The sequence below is a fragment of the Phyllostomus discolor genome, chromosome 1 (genome assembly GCF_004126475.2).
Source record: "Phyllostomus discolor isolate MPI-MPIP mPhyDis1 chromosome 1, mPhyDis1.pri.v3, whole genome shotgun sequence".
In the NCBI taxonomy this organism is placed as follows: Eukaryota; Metazoa; Chordata; class Mammalia; order Chiroptera; family Phyllostomidae; genus Phyllostomus; species Phyllostomus discolor.
In genome coordinates this window covers 144916692-144942553 of record NC_040903.2, presented here as the reverse complement: position 1 = coordinate 144942553, position 25862 = coordinate 144916692, and the positions used below count along the sequence as shown (strand labels likewise).

The 25862-nt window shown below is 39.2% G+C and overlaps 2 gene segments (V, D, J or C); both read left to right on the top strand.

Annotated features, from left to right (window-relative positions):
• The first annotated feature begins 1618 nt into the window (after window positions 1-1618).
• LOC114492096 lies at window positions 1619-2251 on the top strand. The segment is given in 2 exon segments: window positions 1619-1704; window positions 1884-2251. Coding segments are annotated over 2 exon segments (420 nt in total).
• Window positions 2252-6468: 4217 nt separating this feature from the next.
• LOC118500685 lies at window positions 6469-7221 on the top strand. The segment is given in 2 exon segments: window positions 6469-6596; window positions 6792-7221. Coding segments are annotated over 2 exon segments (342 nt in total).
• Window positions 7222-25862: the final 18641 nt, after the last annotated feature.

Below are 25862 nucleotides of genomic sequence, written 5' to 3'. Positions count from 1 at the left end.
TAATGTATGTATTTACATCACTTCCCTCTTTGTTATGTTTAGAAATACCATTGGAAAATGCCAACTTCCAGTTATGAGTGTCTTATATCAATCTGAGCAAGTCATGTTCTTTGTAAGTCATATTAGAATCCTCATCAAAATGGCGATGATATTTCTCATCCACCTTTACTCACAAGTTTCTCTCATTCAATCATTCAACAGATGTTTACAAAGTACCTGTTAGAAACTGGATTGGGAGCTTTGAAAAAATACAAGTCACTTCACTTGTGGAAGAGGTAGTCTACTATGGAACACATATTTTTAAATCATACAGTTTTACTGAGGAAAGCAAGACTATTATGAAATCAATAAGTGTCAGTCAGAGAAAGCTTCCTGGATGTGTGACAGCTCAGCTTGAAAGCTAGCAGATGAACATGAGTTACTCAGGGTGAAGGACGAAGGGGAGCAGAAAGGGTGCTCCAGCTGAGGGAAGGACATGTAGATGTGTAATGTACAATAGGGACAGCTTAGCTTGTCTGGACTGAACAGTTAATGTGGCACTCGATAACACTGGTGACTTCCCAGAATGATGCATTGTTATTCAAATAAAAATGAGAAATATTTCTTCCCATACAACATATATGCTTATAATTATTTTATTCTGTGTTCTGTGTCTTTGTTCAAATAACTCCCAGAAAGTTATATTCCATTCAACCTCAGCTGCTAATTGCTAGTCACTCCACTGAGTTAGCACTGTAAGCACGATAGACTCTTCTTGCCTCTTCCATGAGGCTAAACTGTGGAGACAGACTAGATATGAAACAAGAGCAAAGGCAAAAAAATAGTTGCCTTGGGGGTGTTTTCTAGTACTTTAAATTTTATGGCCTCATGAGGCCTATAGACTTCACAGGATTATGTAATTTTTGTCTCATTTGAGAATACAAATCCACTAAATGATTTCTTTGGCCTTCCAGGAGAGATCACCTTGTTCAGAAGCTGATCTATTACAGAGGATAATCTGTTACAGAGGACACACTTTTTGTGCTGATTTGGTTTATAAGAGAGTTGTCTGGATTCATATCACACTTAATTGCATGTGGCATTTATTTAACCACAAGAAAGATGGACTGTGAAGACCACATTAGAATGCAATTATATTAAAGGTAAAGTTACCAAACTCTTGTGTTCTAAATTTGTAACCACTGCATTAAATATAACATCATACTCCATGTGTCCACCTCAAAACACCAATTCTTGTTAATATTTTAAAGTATGGTGTCTGCCTAAGTATGCCAGTTGAAAAGTGTCAATCGTGACTTTGTATAATTCTCTAAATTCTCAGTTATCATTTCCTACTTGCCAATAATGAAATATATCCATACATTTGAATTATGTGATCTCTTAAAGTCTCCTATTTTAACATATTAACCTGGGGAAGGAATTACAAATTGAAGTTCTGGAAACACAGAAACACATTTTGAGAAATTTGCTGCATGTGGACTAAAGGGGGCAGTGCTTCCTTTCATGAAGATGAATAACTTCAGCTAAAAACAGGGCCATTCAGATGTGAAGCAGAAGGCTCTGTGGAAGGATACTGAATGAAGTGGAGGAAGCTGAAGTCAGATTGACAGCTGCCTGAGCAAGAGACAGGACCACCAGTCTTCCCAGGAGAAATGGGCAGGCTCCTGGGGGTTTTGCTGTTGCTTTTCTGTCTTCAGCCACACTGTGAGTTTGGGCTGGGAGGCTTGAGTAGAGTAGAAAAACTTCAGGGGATACTACAAAGCTGAGAGATGAGATAGTTAGGTAAGTTTTGCATTTTTTTTTCCTTTCTGGCCTGTGATAGATGATTTTCTGTTGGGACTTTGAGGATTAAATGTAAAATCTGATATTCCCTTCCCACACAGGGGTGAATAGTCAACAGCAGAATAATGAGCAGCAACAGGTGAAGCAGAATTCTCCATCCCTGAGTGTGCAGGAAGGAGGAACTTCTATTCTGAACTGTGACTACAATAGTAATTTGTTTACTTACTTCGCATGGTACAAAAAATACCATGCTAAAGGTCCTGCATTCCTGATATCAGTAAGTTCAGTTGCAGATAAGAAGGAAGATGGAAGATTCACAGCCTTCCACAACGTGAGTGCCAAACACCTCTCTCTGCACATTGAGCACTCGCATCCTGGAGACGCAGCCTTGTACCTCTGTGCAGCCAGTGCACAGTGCTCTGCAGGCACCTGCAGCCTGTACTCAAACCTGCAGCTGGGGCCACGCTAACCCACACTTTGGGGTCTCACACTCACACACACACACACACACTTGCTTCCATTCACACATGGCAGTAAGAGAGGGTGCACTTTAAAGTAGGTGAGTAAGTTGAGCAGTAAGGAAGGACTAACACATAGCAAGTCCTCCAAACTAAGTTGAGAATGCTCCCTGAGCCTCAGGGTGTCCAGGAGTCTCACCATTCTCATTGTTCACTTTGAGAGAGAGGTTCCTTTGTAGCTGGGACAGCAATTGCTGGTGAAACTTTGCTCCCACTAATCCCTGGAATGAAGTTACCCTGTTTCCCCTCTATCCTTGGGGAGAGATGCATTTGGGATGGGGAACCAGGGTTCTAATACAAATTTTATCAGTAAGTGTTTGTGGTGCTTGGAGTATCAGCAATCATGTGCTTCACTTTTTGTACAATAATCCATGAATGTTGTTTCAGACTGAAGCAACCTGGATGGACAAAGTTACCTACATGAGATTCCCTGTCCCTACAAATGAGTGGTATGATTATCTCAACTAAAAAAACATCTTGACATTTATATTCTTATTACCACTGTCAACTTGTATTATCTTTTGCAGTCTTATTAGTCAGCCAAATTTCTTCATTTGTGAAATTCGATTAGAAGTAGATGAAATCTATTTTCTTGTTGTCTAGTGGGTATGTGATTCCATTAACCTCAAACAGGTACCAACCACTGGTTTTATGCTCTTCATTAATGTAATGACTAGAGGAAATTGGTCAGCCTGAATTTCTATGGAGATTTTTAAAAAATGTTCCTAGTGCCTTAAAGATAGAATCTCAAGCTGAAAAGAAAAGATCCAAAATATAAGAAGTAAAGAAAAACGAGAAATAGACTGAGACTCCTTGTGTACATACTGTTTGTGCAGTGTGTTTGTGTAATACACTGTATGTGTGTGTGTGTGTGTGTGTAACATATGTAAAGGAACTTTCTATAATATTTTTCAGTAAAAAGCTAACAGTGTTCCTGAAACATCTTACGAATAAAATCCTGTGGCCATTTAAAGTGGTTCCTGAGTCGGGAAGCTCTACATACTTCCCAGGAGACTGTTGCAGTGGTCATTCCACTTTGCTGGGCTCAGAGATCCCAACTCTTTGGAACCACAAGACATCCCATCACAGAGTCAACACTGTCATTGGAGGGACTACCTACGCTATTGTAATGTAGTGAGTTCTTACCTTCTGGAGCCACACCAAAGGTTGTTCAATTAAGCACCTATATCTCCCATTGTATCTGTTAGCCTTTGTTATAATAACGATACATTACTTTCAAACTCAAGGCTAAAACAATAAATCATGTAACTTATAAATGTGTGGACTGACTATGTAGACAGGGCTCAGCTGAACAGTGTTTCTGGGCTTGGCTGAGCGCCCTGTTATGTCTGAAGAACAACTGGCTGTGGGCTGTCTAGAGTGGCCTCATCTGGGATAAGGAGAAGCCCTGCAGCAGCCTGGGTCAGGCACACTCCCTGTGGCAATCACGAAGCAGCAAGGGCAGGAGTGGAAACAGGAAAGCATCTTCTCAACCTCTGCTTCCCTGATAAGCTGTGAAACAAATTGGCCAAAGTAATGTCAGTTTCCTACATATTATATCACAATACATTACACATATACTGTATGTATGTGTATTATATCACAATACATTACACATATACTGTATGTATGTGTATATATGTATTACATATGCATTACATATATAATTTATACACACATATATACATATAATATATGTATATTCTACAGTAGCAGGGACTTTTGGGAATGAATAATATAATATAATGTATTATAATATAAAATACATAATATATAGTATAGTATATTATATGAATAATATAATATAATGAACAAACACAATGAATATAATGAATAATATAATAAATAACAAATTGTATACACTAGATATAACAACAATATAATACAATACAGTATGATATATAATATATAATGTATACTTTATATTATATTATATAAATTATAATATATAACATACATATCATAGTACATATATTATCACATTATATAACTTACAGTATTATCTAATGTGTATTTTATGTATTTATTATCTCATATATTGTTTAAAATTCAGTATTTAATTATTCTTATGTATTAACCTCTTTCTCTTTCTCCAATCCACCCCCAGCTTCTTGCAAATATTTTTCTATTCTGTTTCTCTACGTTAATTTTTTTTCTAAGATTCTATGCAGAAATGATGCCGTGAAGTTCATTTCAATTTCAAAAAAGATGGAAATATGAATGAATAATCTGTCTAGTTATCATACATTCCTGTTCTTAACAAAACTATTTCTAACATTGAAGGGCAGCCTATTAAGAGCTTTCCTTATCTTCAGATAAATTTAAAATAATCTGTAAATTTTTCCAACCCAGTTATCAAGTTCTGTTACAATGGACATTCTCCACTCTGATTGTGTTATTCTTACCCAGTCTCATATCTGTGTACAAAGGGAAGCTGTGGTGTGGAAATACAGCCCTGCCTTCTCTACATTTCTAAGGCTACAAAGAAAGTTGTGTCAGAACAGGGACTGCTACCTATAACTTCATTCTTATTAGTTTTGATCAGGCTCTCTATACTACAACACTCACATTTCACTCATTCCTATAGTTATCAATCTATGTTCTTTCCTTTTCTGATGTATTTGGGGAGCAACATTGGTGAAGAGCTACTTTCTACAATTGATCTAGCATCTTATATCAGGACCTCATGTGTAATGCAAGGACAATGATTTTCAGCCAACATTGTTCTCAGGTTTCATTCATTCAGTTAGTCAACAATTGTTTATCGATTACCTGCTAAGTTCTATATGCGTTACATGTCAGAAAAAAAGAGTGATGAGGAAATACGTAGTTATTTTTTGTCATTGAATGTATAGTCTAGTAAGTTATACAGGTAGCTGACTGGACAAGGTAAAGTGACACAATGAAAAGGTCTAGGAAAGCAAAGGGTGACATGGAGGCATACAGAGAGGCCCACCCCACACTAGCCTTAGTAGTGAGTCAGAACAGCTGGATGCCTAACTGAGACCTATAGGTTTGGTAGGCATTAGGAAGAAAGACAGAGGAAGCAGGAGATAGTAAGAGTAGAAACAGTGCACGTACAAGGCAATGGAGATCATAGTGAATTTCAGACTAAAGACAAGGTTAACATATATGTTTCTCAAACTGACAATACAAAGGAGCCATCATATCAAATTTATAAATGAACATTGTAATATTTGAGAAGTTAACAATGGTGCACTCTATTTACTTGAGATTCTTCTAATTATTTTTTTCTTGACATCTAACATATGTTTTAGGCACAAATACATGAGATGCAATTGGAAGGAAACAGACATTGTGCCTGCCCTCAGAAAGCATGTGATATTGTGGAGTATATAACAAAACAGTGTCATCAAAACTATCACAGGAGAAAACAAACTCTGACCACCAAACAGAGACATCTGAATTGGATACAGAATATAAGGGAAGGCTACCTAAAAAAGGTGATATCTAAGTTAAGACACATAAAGAAGTTCGTCAAAATAAAGTCAGGGAAAAGGAATTATAGGAAAAGAGAAACAGAATATGTAAAGGTATAAAGTCAAGACTTAGTTTAGGAGAATGGCATTAAACTAATTCAGAATGGCTGGAGCATACAACTCAAAATGGACGATAGAAACCTTCATACTAGAGCAATATACAAACACCACTTTGTGAAAATAATTGTGAGCCATCATTACAAGGTGATTGTACATCATCTTGAAGGCATTGGTAAGCACTGAAAGTGATCTGAAGAATCAAATAGTGTAATGAAATGTTACTATTTAAAATATTATTGCTTTGCTAGACACTTATGTACTTATTTTATGTATCATTTTCCCTTGATTTTTGTTTTGATCCTGAAGTAATTCTCTCACTATCACAATATATTGAGAGGTTTTTTCCTTATACCAAAACACTAAACAAAACAAAAACAAAGGACATATTGGTTGTAAACTTATTCAAGAAACTTACTTGGGTTGAAACTTACTCAACCCAGATCCACATTTTAATCATTTCTTAGCCTGGCCAGAAGGGGGCACTGTGTTAAAAGTATTCTGTATGTACACAATTCTCTGTAAAGGAATTCTCTGCAAAGTCTCTCTGATTGGTTGTCCCCCAGTGTTTCAGTATTCTAGAAAGAGCTGCAACAGAGCTGCACTGCTCTGAGCACAAGGGAACTCCTGCTGAGAAGCCCATTCAGAATCTGACCTGGTCCACTGGGTTTGCTGGGGAGCCAAGGGATGGAGACTCTCCTGAAAGTGCTTTCAGGTGCTCTACTGTGGCAATTGGCTTGTGAGTACATGGTTCAGTCTAAGAGAGGCTTGTCATGGTGACTGCACGCTGAGAGTAGATATTGGGCTGTCTTTATGACCCGGGAGGGCCCTTATGAGAACCACTCATGTTCTATCATTACAGTGGTGATGTTTATATTTTGAGACTAAGCATCTTCTGAGGGTTTCCTGTGTCCTTCAATTGTTTTCTGATCAGGTGTGAGAAGCCAAGAAGTGCAGCAGAGTCCTCAGTCCTTGATCATCCAAGAGGGGGAAAATGTTACTGTCTGGTGCAATTCCTCAAAGACTTTATATTCCTTACACTGGTACTGGCAGAAGCCTGGTGAAGGGCCCATCTTCTTGATGTTGTTAAGAAGAGAAGGAAAAGAGATTCATGACAAAATAGCAGCCACGTTGGATAAAGAAAAGCAGCACAGCTCCCTCTGTATCACGGGCTCCCAGCTCAGTCACTCAGGCACCTACTTCTGTGGAGGAGAAGCACAGTGACACCCAGGCCTCCAAAGGCTGTGCTGTAACCTGACACAGGGCCACAGATGCTCTCCTAGCACAGGGCTCCCATGGGGAACCTACCCGCAGGTTCATCCTTAAAAAAGAGAGAGATTTGAGGGAAATTCAATTGCTATCACATCAAATGCAAAAAGTTGGCCATATTTTAAGATCAAATCTAATTCAACACTATTTTCTTGATAATTATATAAATGCTAGGTAGGTAATGATGTAATTGCATGGCAGGTAGCTTAGATTAAGAAGCAAATCAAATAAATTTCAGTTTCAAATATCACAGTGAGTTACAATATGACCTAAGCTGCATGTGTGAACTACTTTTGTGGATGCATTTCTGTCTAAATATCAAAATAAGCTCTCTCTCTTCTGCTAGATATCCACAGTTTGTTGTTGGGTAGCTAATGAGAAAACAACAACACATATGAGTCTTTTGATTTGTTCATTGTTGGCTGTGAGGATTTAACGTGGTACATGGCTAATGTCACTTACCTGGAAGGGGCACTAGCAATATTTTTCCAGTTTCCAATATCTGCTTGGAGAAATGTAGTTGAAAAGCACTTGCAATTTTAAACTGACCTCCATTTCCCTTCTCTCTGTACTTTAATCTGACTGATTTTCAGGTGTTGTGAGGTACTCTGAGTTACCTACATGATACCTTGTCTTACCAGTTTCCCAGATGTGCTGTGGGTGAGATCGTTCCTCAGTGTTGCCCCCACATGAAACCCAGCACAACACTGGCAGGCAGCAAGGGCTCAACAAATGTTCATTAATTTACTTTTAAGAATGTATAAAGATAAACAGGAAAATATGTTCCGTATTTGTTAGAGAAGTTAAAATCCACAAATGGAACCATAGTCATTGGTCTTTATTACACACTCCAAAATTATTAGGAAAATATGATTCACAGTCAAGAAAAAAGCAAATAGAAACTGACTCTGGGATGGCTTAACTTATATAATTTAGAGGACAACTATTTGAAAGCACCTGTAATAAATAAATATGTGCCAAAAAACTAAATAAAGTATACTCAACAATTGAAGGAAAATATTTTAATATTAAGCAAACAGAAATAAAAGCTCAACAGACAAATGAAAACCACAAAGAAAAGTGGAAATCTTAGAGCTGAGGAGTGTAATGACTGAGACACTCACTGCTGTGCTCAACAGCAGGCTGGGGAAGGCAGAAGAGTCCGTAATGGATCTAGAAACCGGTGTATTTATAATATTGAACACTGCTCAGCAACAAAAATTAACTACCTGCTTATCTGTCAATATAGGTAAATTTCCAAACACTATCCTGAATGAAAGAAGCTGGACACAAAAGAGGACCTACTAAATAATTTACATAGACAAAATTTTAGAAAGAGCAAATCTAATCTATGGCAACACAAGTCAGGTCATGGTTGCCAGCAGGTGGGATGGAAGGAAGGCACTGACCATGGTGGATCACAAGGAAACTTACAGGATGGTATAAATGATATATCAGCCCATGTCATGATTACACAGGTGTATGAATTTGTCAAATATTTTAAATGTTGCACTTGAAATATTATGTATCATTTCATGTAACTTGTATTCAATAAACTCTATTTTAAAAATAAGGTGGATAAAAATGTTTAGATTCTAGACCTCATGATAACCTGTAACACTTCTTTTAAGTTATTATTAAGTAATTCTTCTGTTTTAACTTGGAACAAAAAAATATCAAAGAAAGAGAAGCAGAATGTTAAGGGGGATAAAAAGAAGTAGTGGGTAGTGATTCAGGGTCACCCTCCGAAATTAGCCATTACATCCCTGGTCCTCCATCTGATTTGCTACCTGTGTGATCTTGAGGAGATTTCTGAGCCTCTGCATTTATATCCTTCTGTAAAGTAGGAGAGAGGACATAATAACTTATCACAAGGTTAACCTTTTTGCCAAGATGAAGATTAAGATTTGTCCATGAAGGTCTTAGAACATGTTGTGTTCAGTGAATTGTATGTAGTATTTTTATTATAAACCATCAATTGTCATTTCATGAGGGCCTAAGTTCTCTAAATAGATTTGTGGTGTGGTAGCTCCAGGGTTTTTTTGTTTTGATGGGCAGCATGATGGCGGGGAGAGCAGAAAAAAAGCATAACTCTCTCTTACACTAACAGACTGGCTGGTGACCAGGACTCATGGGAAATAAGAGCTCATCATAAAGCGGTCATTTATTACAGCTCAGTCCAGGGCAAATAACACTGTACAGAATATAAAAGTTATTTTGTCCTTGTGAAATGTTACCTATCATAACAAGAAGCCTAAATAATCAGAAAAGAGACTAGGCTTTTAAGGAAACTGATAGAAAACATATTCGGAGGGAAGAGAGTCAGACAAGAAAACAGGGTTTCCAGTGTTACCGCAAAACATTGTGTGTGAGAATTTACATCTATTCCCACACAAGGATGTGAAGTCCTGCCTGCATTTTAATTTAAATGATCCTTTCTTCCCTTGGGAAGACAAACGTAACAGTTGTTTTCTTAATGAAAATCTGAATCTGGGAATAAACTAACAGGAACAACATTTCTGGAGAATAATTGAACAATCTTGATTACGGGGAAGGCTAACTTAAACAAATCCAGTGGCTCAACATAGTCTAGGCAATTCTGAGCAGGACATGACCTGATGACTCACCCACCCACCCCACCGCACCAACCTTCTGCTCTGAGACAGCTGCACTGCCCACCTCCAACAACTCTAAGAGCAGCTTTACACAACTGAGTGAGACAGGTCTCAAACCCAGAGCAGGGACTTTGTTCTTAGAGACAGAGGTGCCAAAGTAATTCTTCTCAGCATATTATGGGCACTGATGGTTTCTGTCTTCCCTGATAGAAACAGTTGTTGGTAATGAGACTGAGGACACCCCAGGATTCAGGGGAGATGGTGGGGAGGGGCTGAGGGGATGAACAAGGCCAACTGTGACCTACACTTCAGGAAAGTGAGAAAAAAGGGGAAAAGAACCAGATTTTGAGTCTTTCTTCCTTGACTTAAAATTGAACTCTTGCCTAGAAGTTCTTGGCAACTTCCTGAAGGTCAGCTCTGGGGTCAATCTTGTTAATTCTTATGTCCACAGAATCTAGCACATCCTAGAAAGTCTATTTTTTAAAGCTGCAACATTATTTTAAAAGATTTTTTAAAAATGTTTTATTTATTTATTTATTTTTAGAGAGAGAGAGGAAGGGAAGGAGAAAGAGAAGGAGAGAAACATCAATGTGTGGTTGCCTCTTGCATACCCCTGCAACCCAGGCATGTGCCCTGACTGGGAATCGAACCAGTGACCCTTTGGTTCACAAGCCAGCAATCAATCCACTAAGCCACACCAGCCAGGTCCCAGAAGGTCTTTCAATACCATCCAACAAGATCTAGGCAGGCAGGTAAGATTGTGGAACCAGACTGTTTAAAGGACACAAGGGTTGGATGTTATGTATGGTGTTGGTACAAAGTATCATGTATGGTATTGGTAAGGGGCCTCCCAGTGATGAGATGATTTTCCTCATTTCTTAGTACAAAAGTACAGAAACCAGTGCAACACAGGGTCAATATTCTGTGAACTTCCAGAAAGCAACTAAATCTATCAAGCCCATTATATCACCATCACAGCTAGAGGATTTTGCAACATCTTTGCATTGTCTCAGAGCGCCCACTAAAAAAAAAATAAGTGAGCATGACAAACACACCAACAGAAGTCAACCTAAAGTACTTGTCTATTCCCATATCCTAACAGAAGAATTACAAACCTTACCCAGACATTTGTTAGCAGCTAGTGGTTGAAGTAAGATAAGATCTGAAAAGGGAGCTGTTGAGTCTATTCTGGGAAGCACTTACTCACAGCTGCTTCAGACACCACATAGGACATCACGTGAAAGCTGCACTCTCCAGATAACATCACAATTCTTCCCAGGGAGGACGCCATAAAAGAGCAACATATGAAGGACAGTATTTGACAATATACTTGATAATTCCAGATTGTGTACCTGCTCAACTCAGTCTTTTGAGATAGTTGCTTTGGGATACTGGACCCAATTTCAACATGTGTTTCCCCACATACACTACGAAATATTTCTGACAACACCTGGGTGTCCTATAAGTCATTTCAACCTGACCTTATCTAACTGTAGATCGAAGCAGATCCCACAGGTTTACTGCTGAGTCTTGCAAGAGTGTCTCCCACTTCAGATGCCAGTTCCAGGCCTAGATTGTTACCTGGGCCTCTGACCCACCAGATACAAATGGGATGTTGCAACAATGCCCTTCAACTCAGGATGCCAATCAGTTGTCCAGGTGGTTACCTGAACTTCTGACCCACTGGTTGTAAATCATTGGTTCCCACAACACCCTCCTTGAATTTAATGAATTGTTCTTAAAAGGGATGCAGAGTGACTAATAGAAATCAAAATACAACCAGCAAAACACAAAACAGTACCCTCCCTCCTAGTGACTAGGAGTAAAGTAGTTCAATTATGAAGTGGGATTTACAATAATATTGTGTTTTGCAATATGCTTATGGTTCACGGAGAAAGCTGGCAAAGATACTGCATTCCTGATAGGAGTACCTCAACTTTTTAGACAATGAAAGATGAACACAGCTCCAGTCCTACTAGGATAGATAAAACGTGAAAGAGCATTGTTTCCTACCGCCTTAACATGTAAACTAGAAAAGCAGCAAACTCATAACATTGCTCTAACCTAACAGAGGCTTGAGGTCACAGGACAAACAAGGAGGCTGTATTCCCGTGAGACACAGGTTCCTCCAAGGAGAGACAGGCACACGGACTGGCACAAATTTAGCAGAGTGTGGGTGAAAGAGGTGCTGGCTGCCAGACAAGTAGAAAGGAAATCAGCTACAGGAAGGAAGGAAGGAAGGAAGGAAGGAAGGAAGGAAGGAAGGGAGGGAAGTGGGGAAAGGAGGGAAGGAGGGAGGGAGGAAAGAATAAAGTGGAAAATGAGTGAGTGAAGAATGAGGGTTCTTATGACAATATAGAATTGCTGAGAGTAACAGACACAAGGGGAATTCATACTCAGTGGTAGGGCCATCTTCACAGACCATTACCATTTGCTCACTAAAATCACTGGAGGCCAGATGGGTGACAGAGGATTCCCACCAGAGATTAGGATATGACCAGCTGTGACTGCAGGAAGGCACAGATCCCTCCAGCTTTCTTAGATCAGTCTTGCACATGAAGGAAATGCTCAAAGACTTTGGGGATGAAATAAAGAGCTGACAGAAAATTCTGTCAACCGTCCCGCACAAGGTACAGGTAAGGTTCATTGTACCAGAGAGAAAACACAAGGAAAAAACCCTCTACCTTTGGTTAAGTGCAGTAAACCATTCTCAGTTGAATGTCCTGCAGCAATACTGGTATATTTCTGCTATGAATGTGGAAGAGGCAAAAAATTGTATCCCCCGAGGCCCACTCTGAAACATGGCAGGTTCTGGCTGCCTTGGGGAGAAGAGGCATGATTGCAGAGAAAATCCTAAAATTGGGATCCAGGCCCATGGCAGAAGCTGAGATAAAAGCTGGACCAAGACAACAGAGTACTGGGCACCTACCCACACAGTTATCAGAGCAAGCACTAAAAGACAAACAATAGGTGTATATGGTGTCACATGGGTATGACTTATCAGGATAATCACTTAGTAACTTGTCTAATCACTGGGGTGTATACCTGAAACTAATATAGTATTATATGTCGGCTATAATTAAAAATAAAAAATAGCAAAATATTCCAACCCAATATCCACGAACAGGACAATAGACAAATAAATTGTGATATATTCACACAATAAAAAATAACAGAGTCTAAAAATGAATAAATTATAGCCACTAAAAAAAGATAGTCATCATTATAAGCTATTATACAAAATGAATTAAATACACAGGATGCCTCTCCATTCTCGATGGAATGGATAAAATGAAAAAGACTGACTGTACCGAGTCTTGTCAAAGATGTGAAACATCTAGAACTCTCTCACACTGTGGTGAGAATGTACAACACACCAAAATCAATTGGTGATTTTGAGTATAGTTTGGCTGCTTTTTAAAAAGTTAAATATAACATACCACATTTTAAAAGCATTCCACTCCTAGGCATTTTTCACAGAGAAAAGGAAATATGTACACACAAAAGACTTGTACAGAATGTTCACAGATTTATTTGTAACAGACCCAGACTGGAAACAATGCCAGTGCCTTATGTGATGAAATTCTACTCAACAATCAAAAGAAGAAATCGCTGATATGTGCCACAACTCAGCTGCATCTCAAGATAATTATGATGAATGAGAAAAGGCAGATAAAAAGATTCTTGTATGATTCCATTTAAATAAAAGTTTAGAAAAAACACATGAATTTTATATAAAAATTTTAGAAAATACAAACTGACAAAAGCAGTTTAGTGATTGCTTGGGACTGGCGGTGGGGATGGTTTACAAAGGGTCACAAAGAAGTTCCAGAAATGATGGCTATGTTCCCCATCTTCACTGTGGTGATGGCCTTAGGGGGGTTGTACACATGTCAAAACTCATGAAATTATACTTTAAAAATGAGCAGTTTATTGTATGTAAATTATATATCCATATACCTGTAAGAAAAAAGAAGCGTTAATCCATTAAAGTAAGCCTTAATAAATTTCAAAGGATTTAAATCATTCAGAATATAATCTCTGATCACAATAATACCAAGCAAGAGTTCAATGACAAAAAGATCATTAAACTTCATATACCTGGCCAGATATAATAGCCATTTTCAAACGTATTGTTACAGAAAATGATGTAGGCAACACAGAGGATTGGTGTGGTGTAGATGTGTCAGCCTCTGAACAGAGCAAAAGTAACATTCTGCTCATGAACTGCACTTCCTGTTTAGGGGCAGATACATCTAACCCAGATCTCCGCACTCAGACACTGAGAGAAGGGCTGGTCTTTGATGAAAATGAGAACAAGGGAGACTTCACCCAGAAGACTTTCCTCCATGCTCTGTCCAGGCCTGCTGTGGGCACTCACGGTCTTCTTTAGCTTCAGTACGTGTGGCCCTAGACATGGGTCCTCAGTGTCCTGTTAGAGACGAGGATGGGATTTGAAAGTTGTAACTGGTGGGGGTATTCAAAGGGATAGAGGCAAGGAAATGAAACACCATGCCATTTTTTCCTTTGTTCTTGGGTCACAAAGTAATATGTTCCTCATAACCCACCTAAGATGTTTCAGAGGAGCAATCCTGCTTTCTCCTTTTTTTTCTACAGGAATCATCAGGACTCAGAGAGTCACTCAACCTCAGACTACAGTAACAAGGCGGGCAGAACAAGCTGTGAAAATGGACTGCAAGTATGAAACCACATTGAGTGATTATTATTTGTATTGGTACAAGCAGCCTCCCAGTGGAGAGATGGTTTTCCTTATTGAACAGTACTCTGGCTATGCAAATGCAATTCAGGATCGCTACTCTGTGAACTTTCAAAAGGCAAACAAATTCATCAGCCTCACTATCTTTTCCTTACAACTGGCCGACTCAGCAAAGTACTTCTGTGCTCTCTCTGGAGACCACAGTAATAGAAGTCATGGTGGAAGCTTAGCAAAAACCTTTGGCTCCATGAAGACACCACCTGCTCAGAGGCTGGGAAAACCCAGGAACCACAGGCAGGAAGAAGGCAGGCCCTGTGTGTGGTGGCACAGTTGAGACCTTCTAATGTCAACTTTCTATAAACAATGCCCCATAATGAGCTCAGTGTATAAAACAGCCTTGTTCCCAAGAGTCCTGGCTATTATGTTTGTATATATGGTTAAGATACATCACAAAGTGCTTTTCAAATTGTTCCTAAACACTGAGAAGAATGAACCCATTTACTGCAGGAAGTCAGGAGTAGTTTTCTAAAGCTCCTCTTGAATTGTTGGAATTCAGATCTGAATAGCACTAGAATCCATCCTTTTCCTCTTCCAATGTGATGCTGATTTTAACAGTTTTTACAAATATGAAAATGCATTTTATTATTTTATATATTATATACAAAAATTGAATAAACACATGTATAAATACATAAACTTATTCTAATGTTTCTTCATAGTCTAATCTATATTTTAAAATATACATACTCTTTATTATATTTATTTTCATTACCATTTAGTCTCCTTATAGCCCACTATCCCCAGGGATCACTACTGAACTAGGTTGTTCATGTTCATTAGTCCTTTTCCTTTTTTGCTCAGTCCTCCACCCCTTAACCTCCTTGCTCGTCTAGTTGTCATCTCTTCCCCATCTATGAGTCTTTCTCTGTTATGCTTGTTAGTTTAGTTGGTTCATTAGATTCCACATATGAGTGAGATCATATGGTGTTTCTCTTTCTCTGACTGGCCTATTTAACTTAACAAATATTCTCTAGGTACATCCATGCTGTTGCAAAAAGCAAACTTTTCTTCTTCTTTTTTATAAGGTTGAGTAGAATTACACTGTGTAAATTATTTCCACATTCCAAATAGAATTTCCACTCTGCCCATTGGGAAACTCTAAGAACCACAATGACTTGTGGCCAGTGTGTTCAAGGGCTGAAAGCCTGACACTTTAAGCGCCTTCAAGTTCCCATCAAGTTTAGTAGAGAAGGAGGTTCTTAGTCTTGCCCTAGATTTGGTTGTTGTGAAGGATAAAGTTCAGGGGACAGGGGTACTGCTGAATGAGTCAGGTGAGCATCAGTCCAACCAACACCAACCTCAGCAACAGGGTCTGGGTCCTCCTGGTCAGTCTTCTTTTGTGAACAATGTGGTCATGGCCAGACTAGCTTGCAATACAGTTTTCATACATAAATATATGACTCTTACGGGAATCAAGTAGATAAGGAGGTGACTAACTTTTTGAAAGTTTCACATAGCCAAAGCCAGTTTTGACTAAAACACACTATGATCATTAGAGATTCAAAATAATTCTTGGCTCTTACCAAACCCAGGCAGAGCATGGGCTGAGAGAACCATCCCCCAGGAGAGACATAGCCCTTAACATGTGGCCAGGAAGATCATGGAAGAAGACTCTCCCAGAAGGCTGAGGCAGAGAATGGGAGATGCAGTGAGCAGGAGAGCTCCCTGCAGAAAGCATCTCATCAAATCAGGGTCAGGAACCCATAAGCAGTGCCCCCTGGGGCCTGCATCAGACCAACACTGTTGTCTCTCTTCACTCTCAGTTGTGGGGGACTTTACAGAACACAATCCTGTAACTGTTCCATGATTGTGTATTGAGTGTGTGGAAGAAACAGTTTACTTGTTGTTGTTTGTTTTCTGCTTTTTGTTTCTTCACAGTGCTTCAAAGGAGTCACATCAAGACCTGGGGAAGACTACATGATATCAATCAGAGTCCCTGCCTCTGATGAGAAGTCACTGAAAGGGGATCTAACTTGTCTCTCTGCCTCCTGCATGGGAAGAAGAGAGGAAATGAATTCTCAGGGGTGGAAGGCTGACAATGGAGTACACAGTGACTGCTCATTAATATTCAGTTGTCCTCTCCTTCCAGCAACCTGGAAGGACAGCAAGTCTCCTGAGGATTGACATGGCCATAGGCCTGCATGGGCTAAAGAAATGTGGGTAAAAATGGCCTGTTCCACTTCACAGTAGAGGAGTTTAATTAAGTTTCAATATCTGCTCTTACAGACTATGGTGATTGATGAGTTACATATTCATATGAAGTTTCAATTGTTAGTCATCACACACAATATAGCTGACCTGGAGGATCCTCATCATTCAAAATGAGCTGCTATGTATGTGCAAGAAATGAACCACTGTTTTTTTTAACCACTGAGATTTTAAGGTTGATTATTATGACAGCATCACATATCAAACATAATATTAATGATGCCCAAAATTTAATAAAAACAGAAACAAATTTTTTGCAAGGACAGAATAATCCCCGTTTAAAATTTTGTATTGATTGATTTTAAAGAGAGAGAGAGAGGAAAGGAGATAGGGAAAAACATCTATTTTATTCCCCTTATTTACACAGTGCCTGGTTGCTTCTTGCATGAGCCCTGAACAAGGATGGGGTCTGTAGCCTTGACTTATCCAGACAGCACTCCAGCCAGTGGAGCCACCAGACAGGGCAGGACTAAATGTTCTTGATACTAAAACCTGAATAGAGGAACTTTTAAAATATAGGATAACCTCACTCAATGAACATAAATTTAAAACTTCTAAATATTAGCACAAAATTGGAAGATAATATGAAAGAATACTATATTATAACCGAAGCTGGCTTTCATGTGATGTTTAACATTTTAAGTCAAAACAATAATCCACATGAATACAAACATCATTTAATAATCAAGGGTTACACAAAATTATGTTTACCAAATATTCAACCATAATAAAGAGATAAATTGTTAACAAATCAGAAGTTAGACAAAAACTTCCTCCCTCTGGTAAAGAGTATATGATATAAATGCCATTGTTCATAAAAACTACTGGAAAATACCACTTCACTAATACAGCCACTGAGCTGGCATAATCAAAAAGCCAGAAAATAAAAAGAATTGGTAAAAATATAAAGAAATAAAACTCTTTCTTACACTTTTAGGAGTGTGTAAAATGGTGCAGCTTCCTTAGAAAATGATCTGAGAGTTTTTCAAACATTAAACATAGAGTTATTATATGGTCCAGCAATTCCATTCCTACATGTATACCCAAGAGAAGTGAAAACATTTGTGCACACAAAAATTTTTCTATCAATGTTCATAACCAAAATGGAAACAATCCATATGTGCCTCAATTGGCATGTGAAATGTGGTATATCTATACAATGGAATATTATGGGCAATAAAAAGCAATGCAGTACTCCTAAGTGCCACAACATGGATGACGGAGCCCAGAAAACATTATGCTAGATGAAAAAAACTAACTACAAGAGCCCACATATTGTATAATCCCATTTATATAGAAGAAGCAGAATGAGAAAATCTATAGAGACTGCTATGGTCTGAGTGTTTGTGTTCCCCAAAATATGTTAGTTGTGTCCCAAAAGATGATGGTATTAAAAATTCGGGCTTTTAAGATTAGTGCTCTTACAAAAGAGGGTCCAGAGAAAACTTTTTCCCCTTCAACCATGTGAGCACACAGGAAGAAGGCACCATCTATGAACCAGAAAGCATGACTTCACTTCCCAGTCTCCAGAACTATGAGAAATTGATTTCTGTTGCTTATAAGCTACCCAATCTGTGGATGTTTGTTATAGCAGCACAGATGGACTGAGACAGAGACAAAGTAGATCCTTGGTTGCCTAGAAGGAGTTTCATGGAGGAAAATGTTGAGTGACTGTTAATTAGAACATGTTCCTTTTGGGGATCACGAAATGCTCTAAAATTGATTGTGGTGATGATTGCACAACTCTAACTAATCTAAAAATCATTGCATTCATGCTTGAAAAGGGTGAACTACATAATATGTGAATTATACATGAATGAGGCTATTATGTACAAACAAATGAACAAAACCAAAAAAATTCCAAAATATTCATTTTTGAGAGGGTTCAGTTTGGATTGTTCACACCATCTGAATCCTGCCATAATGAACACTAGATAAAAACTTGTGTTGTTGGTCTGAATTTTGCATGACATACCTAGAGACATAGTGACTCTCACCTTTCACATTTCTCATGGCAATCACAATACTTCTTTATACACACATTTATACCAGCCTTGAGTTACTATTTTCCTTTTAACTGGCATGACTACGTGACACTATGCCACAGGCTGCTGTATTGTCATACCCAGGCTTTCCCTGTCCCAAATTTGTGAAATTTTCTTTTTTTTAAAGGATGGGGAGTCTGAGTTTTGCTGTCCTGTCAATCTGAATTTTGTCCACATGTCTAATTTTACATTTAACTTCACTGATGCATACTTTGTTCTATTTTTTGTCCAAAAAATTAGAAGTTTTTATTTAGAATAATTTTGTCATTCCATGTAACTTCTCCCAATAAATATTAATTAACACATTCACCCAATGAAAGATTATTAAGTGCTTAGTCTCTGCCAAATTGTATGCTAAACAATAAATAATGTGCCCTTGGAACAGTCATCAAACATGGAAAACAAGACACTAAGGAAAGTAAAAGAATTTGATTGAGGAAGGATTATAGGCAATTTTTGTAAAGAAAAGGTCACAGGAATAATACTAAAATCCCCAACTGACTGAAAATAATTCAACCCTTACAGCAGCAATTTTCAACCTCTTTCACATGGTGGCACACATAAAATAACTACAATTCTGTGGGACACCAAAAATAGTAAAATTTTGAATCATTCGTACAATAGGGCTACTGTTGTATGGACTGTTGTCATTTTTATATCTGACAGTCTAAGGGGTAAGAGGTCAGTCAGTGCCCCTGACTAATCAGAAATTGCAGTTTTAAAATTCCTTGCTTCACATCTGTTGGAAATCTCTGCTTTAGAGGCTTGTGGTAGAAGTTCCTCATGAAACTTTGCCACCAGAGGGAGGTAGCACACATGAGATACCTACCCATCCTTAGACAGGAAACACAAACCTTGGAAGATTGCTGACTGACTGATTCCCAGTTCTGAGAAAGCAGTTTATATGCACAGTCACAAGGGGGCGCTGTTGCAATGGGGAACTGAAGCTCCTTCCAGGGTGAGTTAGAGGTTATCCTTGAGCTGTGAGAGAACTTACTTTCACCCTTTTGTCTCCTTGTCCTTTATAAACTCACACTGAGCTTATGCCCAGCCTCAAGGACAGGAATGAGCCCTCTCCCAAACACAGAGCAAAGAGCTGTCCCCTCATGTGAAGACAAAGAAGAGGTGATTAATAATTTAATTTTAAATGGCCAAATATTTCTTCCTATAGTGAAATAAGAAGCTTAGTTACTGTAGCAGAGAAAGGGGAAATATTTTAATTTTATTCTATTCTATTTTGTAAATAATAACTACTTTTGAGAATAACCAGAGGAATTCCTTTCTGTTTACTTCCACTTCTCTTGCCAAAAGTCTTTATTTCCCTTTACAAATCTTCTCTTCCCATCTCTTCCTTCCCTGTTTTTCTCCTCTTGTCCCCATTGCATGCAACCCCTAAGCGAGGGCAAGCAGATGAGAAAATGTCTGATACAGAGGGGATAAGTGGAATACAAATAATTACCAATCAAGTCACTGGCGACTGTGTCAAGGTCAGGGGCATCCAGCAATGTCCATCAGAAAAGTGCATAAGACAGCGTTTCAGGAGCCAATGTGGGAGAACTGAGCACAGACAACCTGGCCCCCAGACTGGATTCTAATGGTATCTTATCCTGTCAGACTGAGCTCAGGGGTGTTATACAACTATGAAATTATTTTGGTGTTATATGTTGCAAATATTTTCTTCCACAGTATCATTGGATTTGTAATGAGCTTATGGTAAAATTTTTACACAAGAAAGAAGTTTATAACTTTGTATCTTAATTATGTATTACTGCTCCTGAGGCTCACTTGCTCTGGCTGGGAACATGGATTGGAATTCTGTTCTCCTTCACAGCCCAAGATTTAATATAGGTGCTTAGACTAAAGGATATTTCACATCAGTTCAATAGTGGGTTTTGGCATGTAACACAAATGAGGGATGGTATCATCTCCATGGGGATGATACTACTTACTCAGACATACTCAAACATAGAATATTTAAAAATTATCTCAGTGCTAACCCTCTGAAGTAGGATTAGACATTGGAAAATTATTCTTACCCCCTTTCTAAATGATGTTTAATTTAGGTTCTAATGACAACACAGCAGCCACTAGCACAGCCTCACCCAGGATGCGTGCCTGGGGAACACCCAATTGAAAGCTTCCTGGGTGAGGCTGTGCTAGTGGCTGCTGTGTTGGCATTGGAACCTCCCCACACCTAGGATCAGACACAGATTCTGAGCTCTGAGGCCTGCAACCCCAGTTTGCACTTGAACTATGAGACCAGTGATAGGAATCACTCTTTTCCTCACTTTGGGTAAGTGATTTGGGTCTGAGGAAAGATGGCTTCATGGCTAAAGACAAAGGTCCAGTACCTGCTGCTTTTACTTCTCCCACTGTACTTGACCAAACTGCTGGGCCGGGGGGTGGGGAATGCATCTATGTGTTTCCATGTGTCTGTGTGTTTCTCCAGCAAATTTGGGCATCATGATAAGAAGTTTCTCAAATTCACGACTCACAGAAGATCCCCTGAGTCACACAGCTCTGATGTTCTAAGGAGCTTTAGGTTCACTGAGCCCAGGTGGAACACAGCAATTGATCTTTGGCCTGTGGCTCTGGACAGCTCAATAATAAATACCAGTAATATCTCTCTTGTCCTGTGCAACACTTATGAAAGTGCTCATGTATAGGGCAAGGCCAGAGAAGGATGTTCCAGAGCACTCATGGCCCCAGATTTGATATTCCAGAGCTAATCTATTGTTTCTCATCTCCTCAGGTACTATGGGAGATGCTAAGTCCACACAGCCAGATGCAGTGGAGAGTACTGAAGAAGGAACAGTGCACCTGCCCTGTAGCCACTCCACAATCAGTACAACTGAGTACATATATTGGTATCGCCAGATTCCCCACCAGGGTCCAGAGTATGTGATTCACGGTTTTAAAGACAATGTGACCAAAGGGATGGCCTTTCTCTACATCACAACAGACAGAAAGTCCAGTACCTTGATCCTGCCCCAGGTTACCCTGAGAGACTCTGCTGTGTACTACTGCATCGTGAGAGACCCACAGTGGGAACCATGCGGCTGCACCTGTGCAATATCTCCCTGGAGGGAAGGGAAGCAGCTGCAGCATCTAAAGAGGCCACTGAACCAGAAACAGCAGCAGAAGTGAAAGAGAAAATATGAAAAAGAAGTGAAGAGAAGACAGTGAGGAAATCAAGGAGGAAAGACTGAAAGGAGACAAGAAGATGAAGAAATACTTGTTATTGAAAGGAAAAAAATTGAGAGAAAGGATCGTGGCTTTACTCTAGGCAGCGTGTTTCTCGGCTTCTGTGAGGAGGAGGGAAACTCGCGGATCAGTGGAGAAACAGAGCAAGTAGCCTAGGTTTCTGAATCATTTTTGAAAGCAGGACATCAAAAATTATTGTGATCATTGAAAAACCAGATGGTAAGGAGACTGCTTCAGGACAAAAGGGACCCAGGGATCAGAGCGGGACCAGGGATTTGCAGTCTCCAGGCCCGGTGCTCCAGGGTCTGCCTCAGGGCTCCCAGGAGAGGGGAGTTGCTTCTCCCTCCTCCGAATACGGGGGTTTAGCAACACCAGCGTAGAACTTGTTGCTTGAAGGCACAGACAGGCCAGTTGGACTGGGGGGAAAAATCACCTAGGGTCTGTGAACACCCACCCATAGGTGTGGGAGAAGTGAGGGCCTCCAGCCTGCATGACCAGGAGTGGCCTGGAAGTACGCCCACACCCCTAGCCCGGTGGGAGTGTGGATTGGTTGAAAACCCAGATGTCGCAGCCCCAATCCAGGAAAGGGTACAGGCGTTCTCAGGATTCAGGAGCCTGCGGTGTTGAACTGTGGAAGCGTGAGCCCCATTGGGAATCCTGACTCTCTCGTGGTGAACCCAGAAGGGACACGGGGCTTAGGGCATTCCTAGAGCCTAAAACTCAAAAATTTGTCGTGCCCTTATACGATTCCCAAAGAGGGCACAGTGAATCCCCAAACATCGTGGGTGCCTCCTGAGATCATAGAGCTGGAACCCTGCAGGGACCCTGGAATCTGGAAGAACGTGGCAGTGAGCTCCGGAAAGCGAGTGTGCTCAGGAGTGCCCAGGGTCCTGTAGGAGAAAGTCAGATTGGCCCTGGGGATAGTACCTGAGAGACTTACTGAGATTTGGCTGGGAAGAGTGATAAGCATTTCAAAGGTCCCTCAGCCAGCTGAAGACAGCAAGATCAGAAAAACTGGTCTGGCCAGTTAGAAACCAAGAGGTTTTTTTTTTTGTTTGGTTTGGTTTGGTTTGGTTTGATTTTTGTGGCTGTTGTTGGTTGATTGATTTTATCTTGTGTTTTAAGTGACATTTTATTTTTCAATTCTTATTATTTTTATATCTCTCAATCCCTTATGTTTCTCTTCCATTCATCCTAGTATTATTCTTTCCACTTCAAATTTATCTCTCTGCACTCCATCTTCTGCTTTTTTAAATTTTTTTTTTGATCTTGCAAATTACTGTAAATTTGTATTATCTTTTTCTCACTTTTCTGACAGTTTTTATTTTAATAGTATTTTGGTATTCTTTTTCTTTCTGTATATTCTTCTTTGCTTGAGTGGTTATACTATCATTTAATAGGTTCCCCCTGGTATCTCAGTCACAGTGTGTTGATAATTTACTATACTTCATCTGTATTCCATTAATACACCTCTCAAGGTTCTATACTCTTTATTCTTGTTATCTAGATCTCACTGATTCTGCCACAAGTCTGTCGTTTTTCTATTACTGTTAATAAGACCTAGTTCATACAATTGTAAATACTACTCAATACCCCTACCTGATCTCAGCCCACTTTGCAATTTCCTGAACTACACTATTGTGGGGGTTGTCTCTATTCTTTTACACACTACTCCTATTTACTAGTCTTTATTCCAACCCTACCTTACAATCTGACCTCCCACAGCCTCACAACTTTCTACATCCAACTAACAATCCTCTCGTCCCCAATAAGAGTCTTACCTTCTTTCCATCCTTTCTAAAACGTGGATAGTGGGGTGGAGGATCACGGTCAACACTATAAGGAGCGGAAGGATAACCCATCTCTTCTCTACTGCCTGCTAATGTAAATATCATAGTATACTGTTTGCTGTCTTAAACCATTTTGCCTTACTCCTCCAACTGATCACAAAAAAAGTAGGGGGAAGTTGTGAACACCAGGATAAACAAAGGAGACTGGACCACTGAATCTCACAAGTATTCTACCACAGAAGTTCACACTATAATTACAGGGAATCAGAACAGATCAATTTAAGAAACAGAGGCTAACAAGAAGAAACCCATGAACAATGAGAAAACAAAGAAACAATCCCCAATTAAAGGGAAAGGAGGAAACCTCAGGAAAAAAATGCTAAATGAAATAGAGACAAGTCAACTATCAGATATGGAGTTCAAAGCAATGATTATCAGGAAGTTCAATGAACTCACAATGAGCTATCAGAAACTATAGGGAAACTACAACAATCACTGCAAACTATATAAACATGAAAAAGGAAATAGAAACTCTCAACAAGGGCCAAGAGGAAATGAAGAATACAATTTCTGAACTGAAGAACACAGTAGAAGGAATGAAAAGCAGGATCAATGAAGCAGAAGATCAGATTAGCGAGCTGGTGGACAAAGTAGAAAACAACACCCAGAAAGAGCAAGAAAAGGAAAAGAGGCTCAGAAAGAATGAAGAGGGATTAAGAGAAATGCAAGACAATATGAAACGTAATAATATCCATATAATAGGGATACCAGAAGGAGAAGAAGAAAAGCAAGGGATAAAAAACCTAGTTGAAAAAGTAATGATGGAAAACTTCCCTAATTTGATGAGAGAAAACGTCACATAAATCTAGGAAACACTGAGAGTCCCAGTCAAGAGGAACCCAAAGAGGCCCACCTCAAGACACATCATAATTAAAATGGCAAAATCTAGACAAAGAGAGAATCTTAAAGGCAGCAAGGGAGAAACAGGAAGTAACATACAAGGAAGCCCCAATAAGGCTAAGAGCTGACTTCTCAATGGAAACACTTCAAGCCAGAAGAGAATGGTAAGAAATACTCCAAGTAATGAGAACCAGAGGTCTGCAACCAAGGCTACTTTATCCAGCAAGGCTCTCAATCAAGATAGAAGGTCAAATAAGAAGCTTTCCAGACAAAAGAAGCCTAAAAGAATACACCTCCACCAAACCAGCTCTGCAAGAGATTCTAAAGGGACTGCTTTAAGGGAGGGAAGGAAAAGAGAGAGAGAGAGAGAGAGAGAGAAAGAGAGGAACACTCGTTCATAAAAGACAATGAATAAGTACCTATCAATAATAACCTTAAACGCAAGTAGATTAAATGCCCCAATCAAAAGACATAGAATACCTGAATGGATAAGAAAAAATGACCCATATATCTGCTGCCTACAAGAGACCCACCTCAGGATAAAAGACCTACACAGGCTGAAAGTGAAGGGCTGGAAACAAACCTTCCAAGCAAATGGACAGAAAAAAAAAGCCGGGGTAGCAATACTCATATCAGACAAAATAGACTTCCAAAAAAGGTCCATAAAGAGAGACCTAGAAGGTCACTTCATAATACTCAAGGGAAGAATCCATCAAGAAGATATAAATATTGTAAATATATACGCATCCAACATAGGAGCACCCAAATACATAAAGAAAATCTTAGAGGACTTCAAGAAAGATATGGACAGCAATACAATTATACTGGGGATTTTAACACCCCACGATCAAAAGTGGACAGATCTTCCAAACAAAATATCAACAAAGATATTGTGTCATTGAACAATACCCTCAATGAAATGGACTTTACTGATATATACAGAGCCCTCCATCCAAAAGAAGCTAAATATACATTCTTTTCAAATGTAGATGGAACATTTTCAAAGATTGAAAATCTTTGTGTCCTATCATTGACCACATGATAGGACACAAAACAAGCCTCAACAATTTCAAGAAAATTGAAATCATACCAAGCATTTTCTCGGACCACAAGGGACTGAAGCTAGAAACCAACCCCAAGGAAAAGAACCCAAAACATTCAAAATCATGGAGATTAAATAACATGCTATTAAACAAT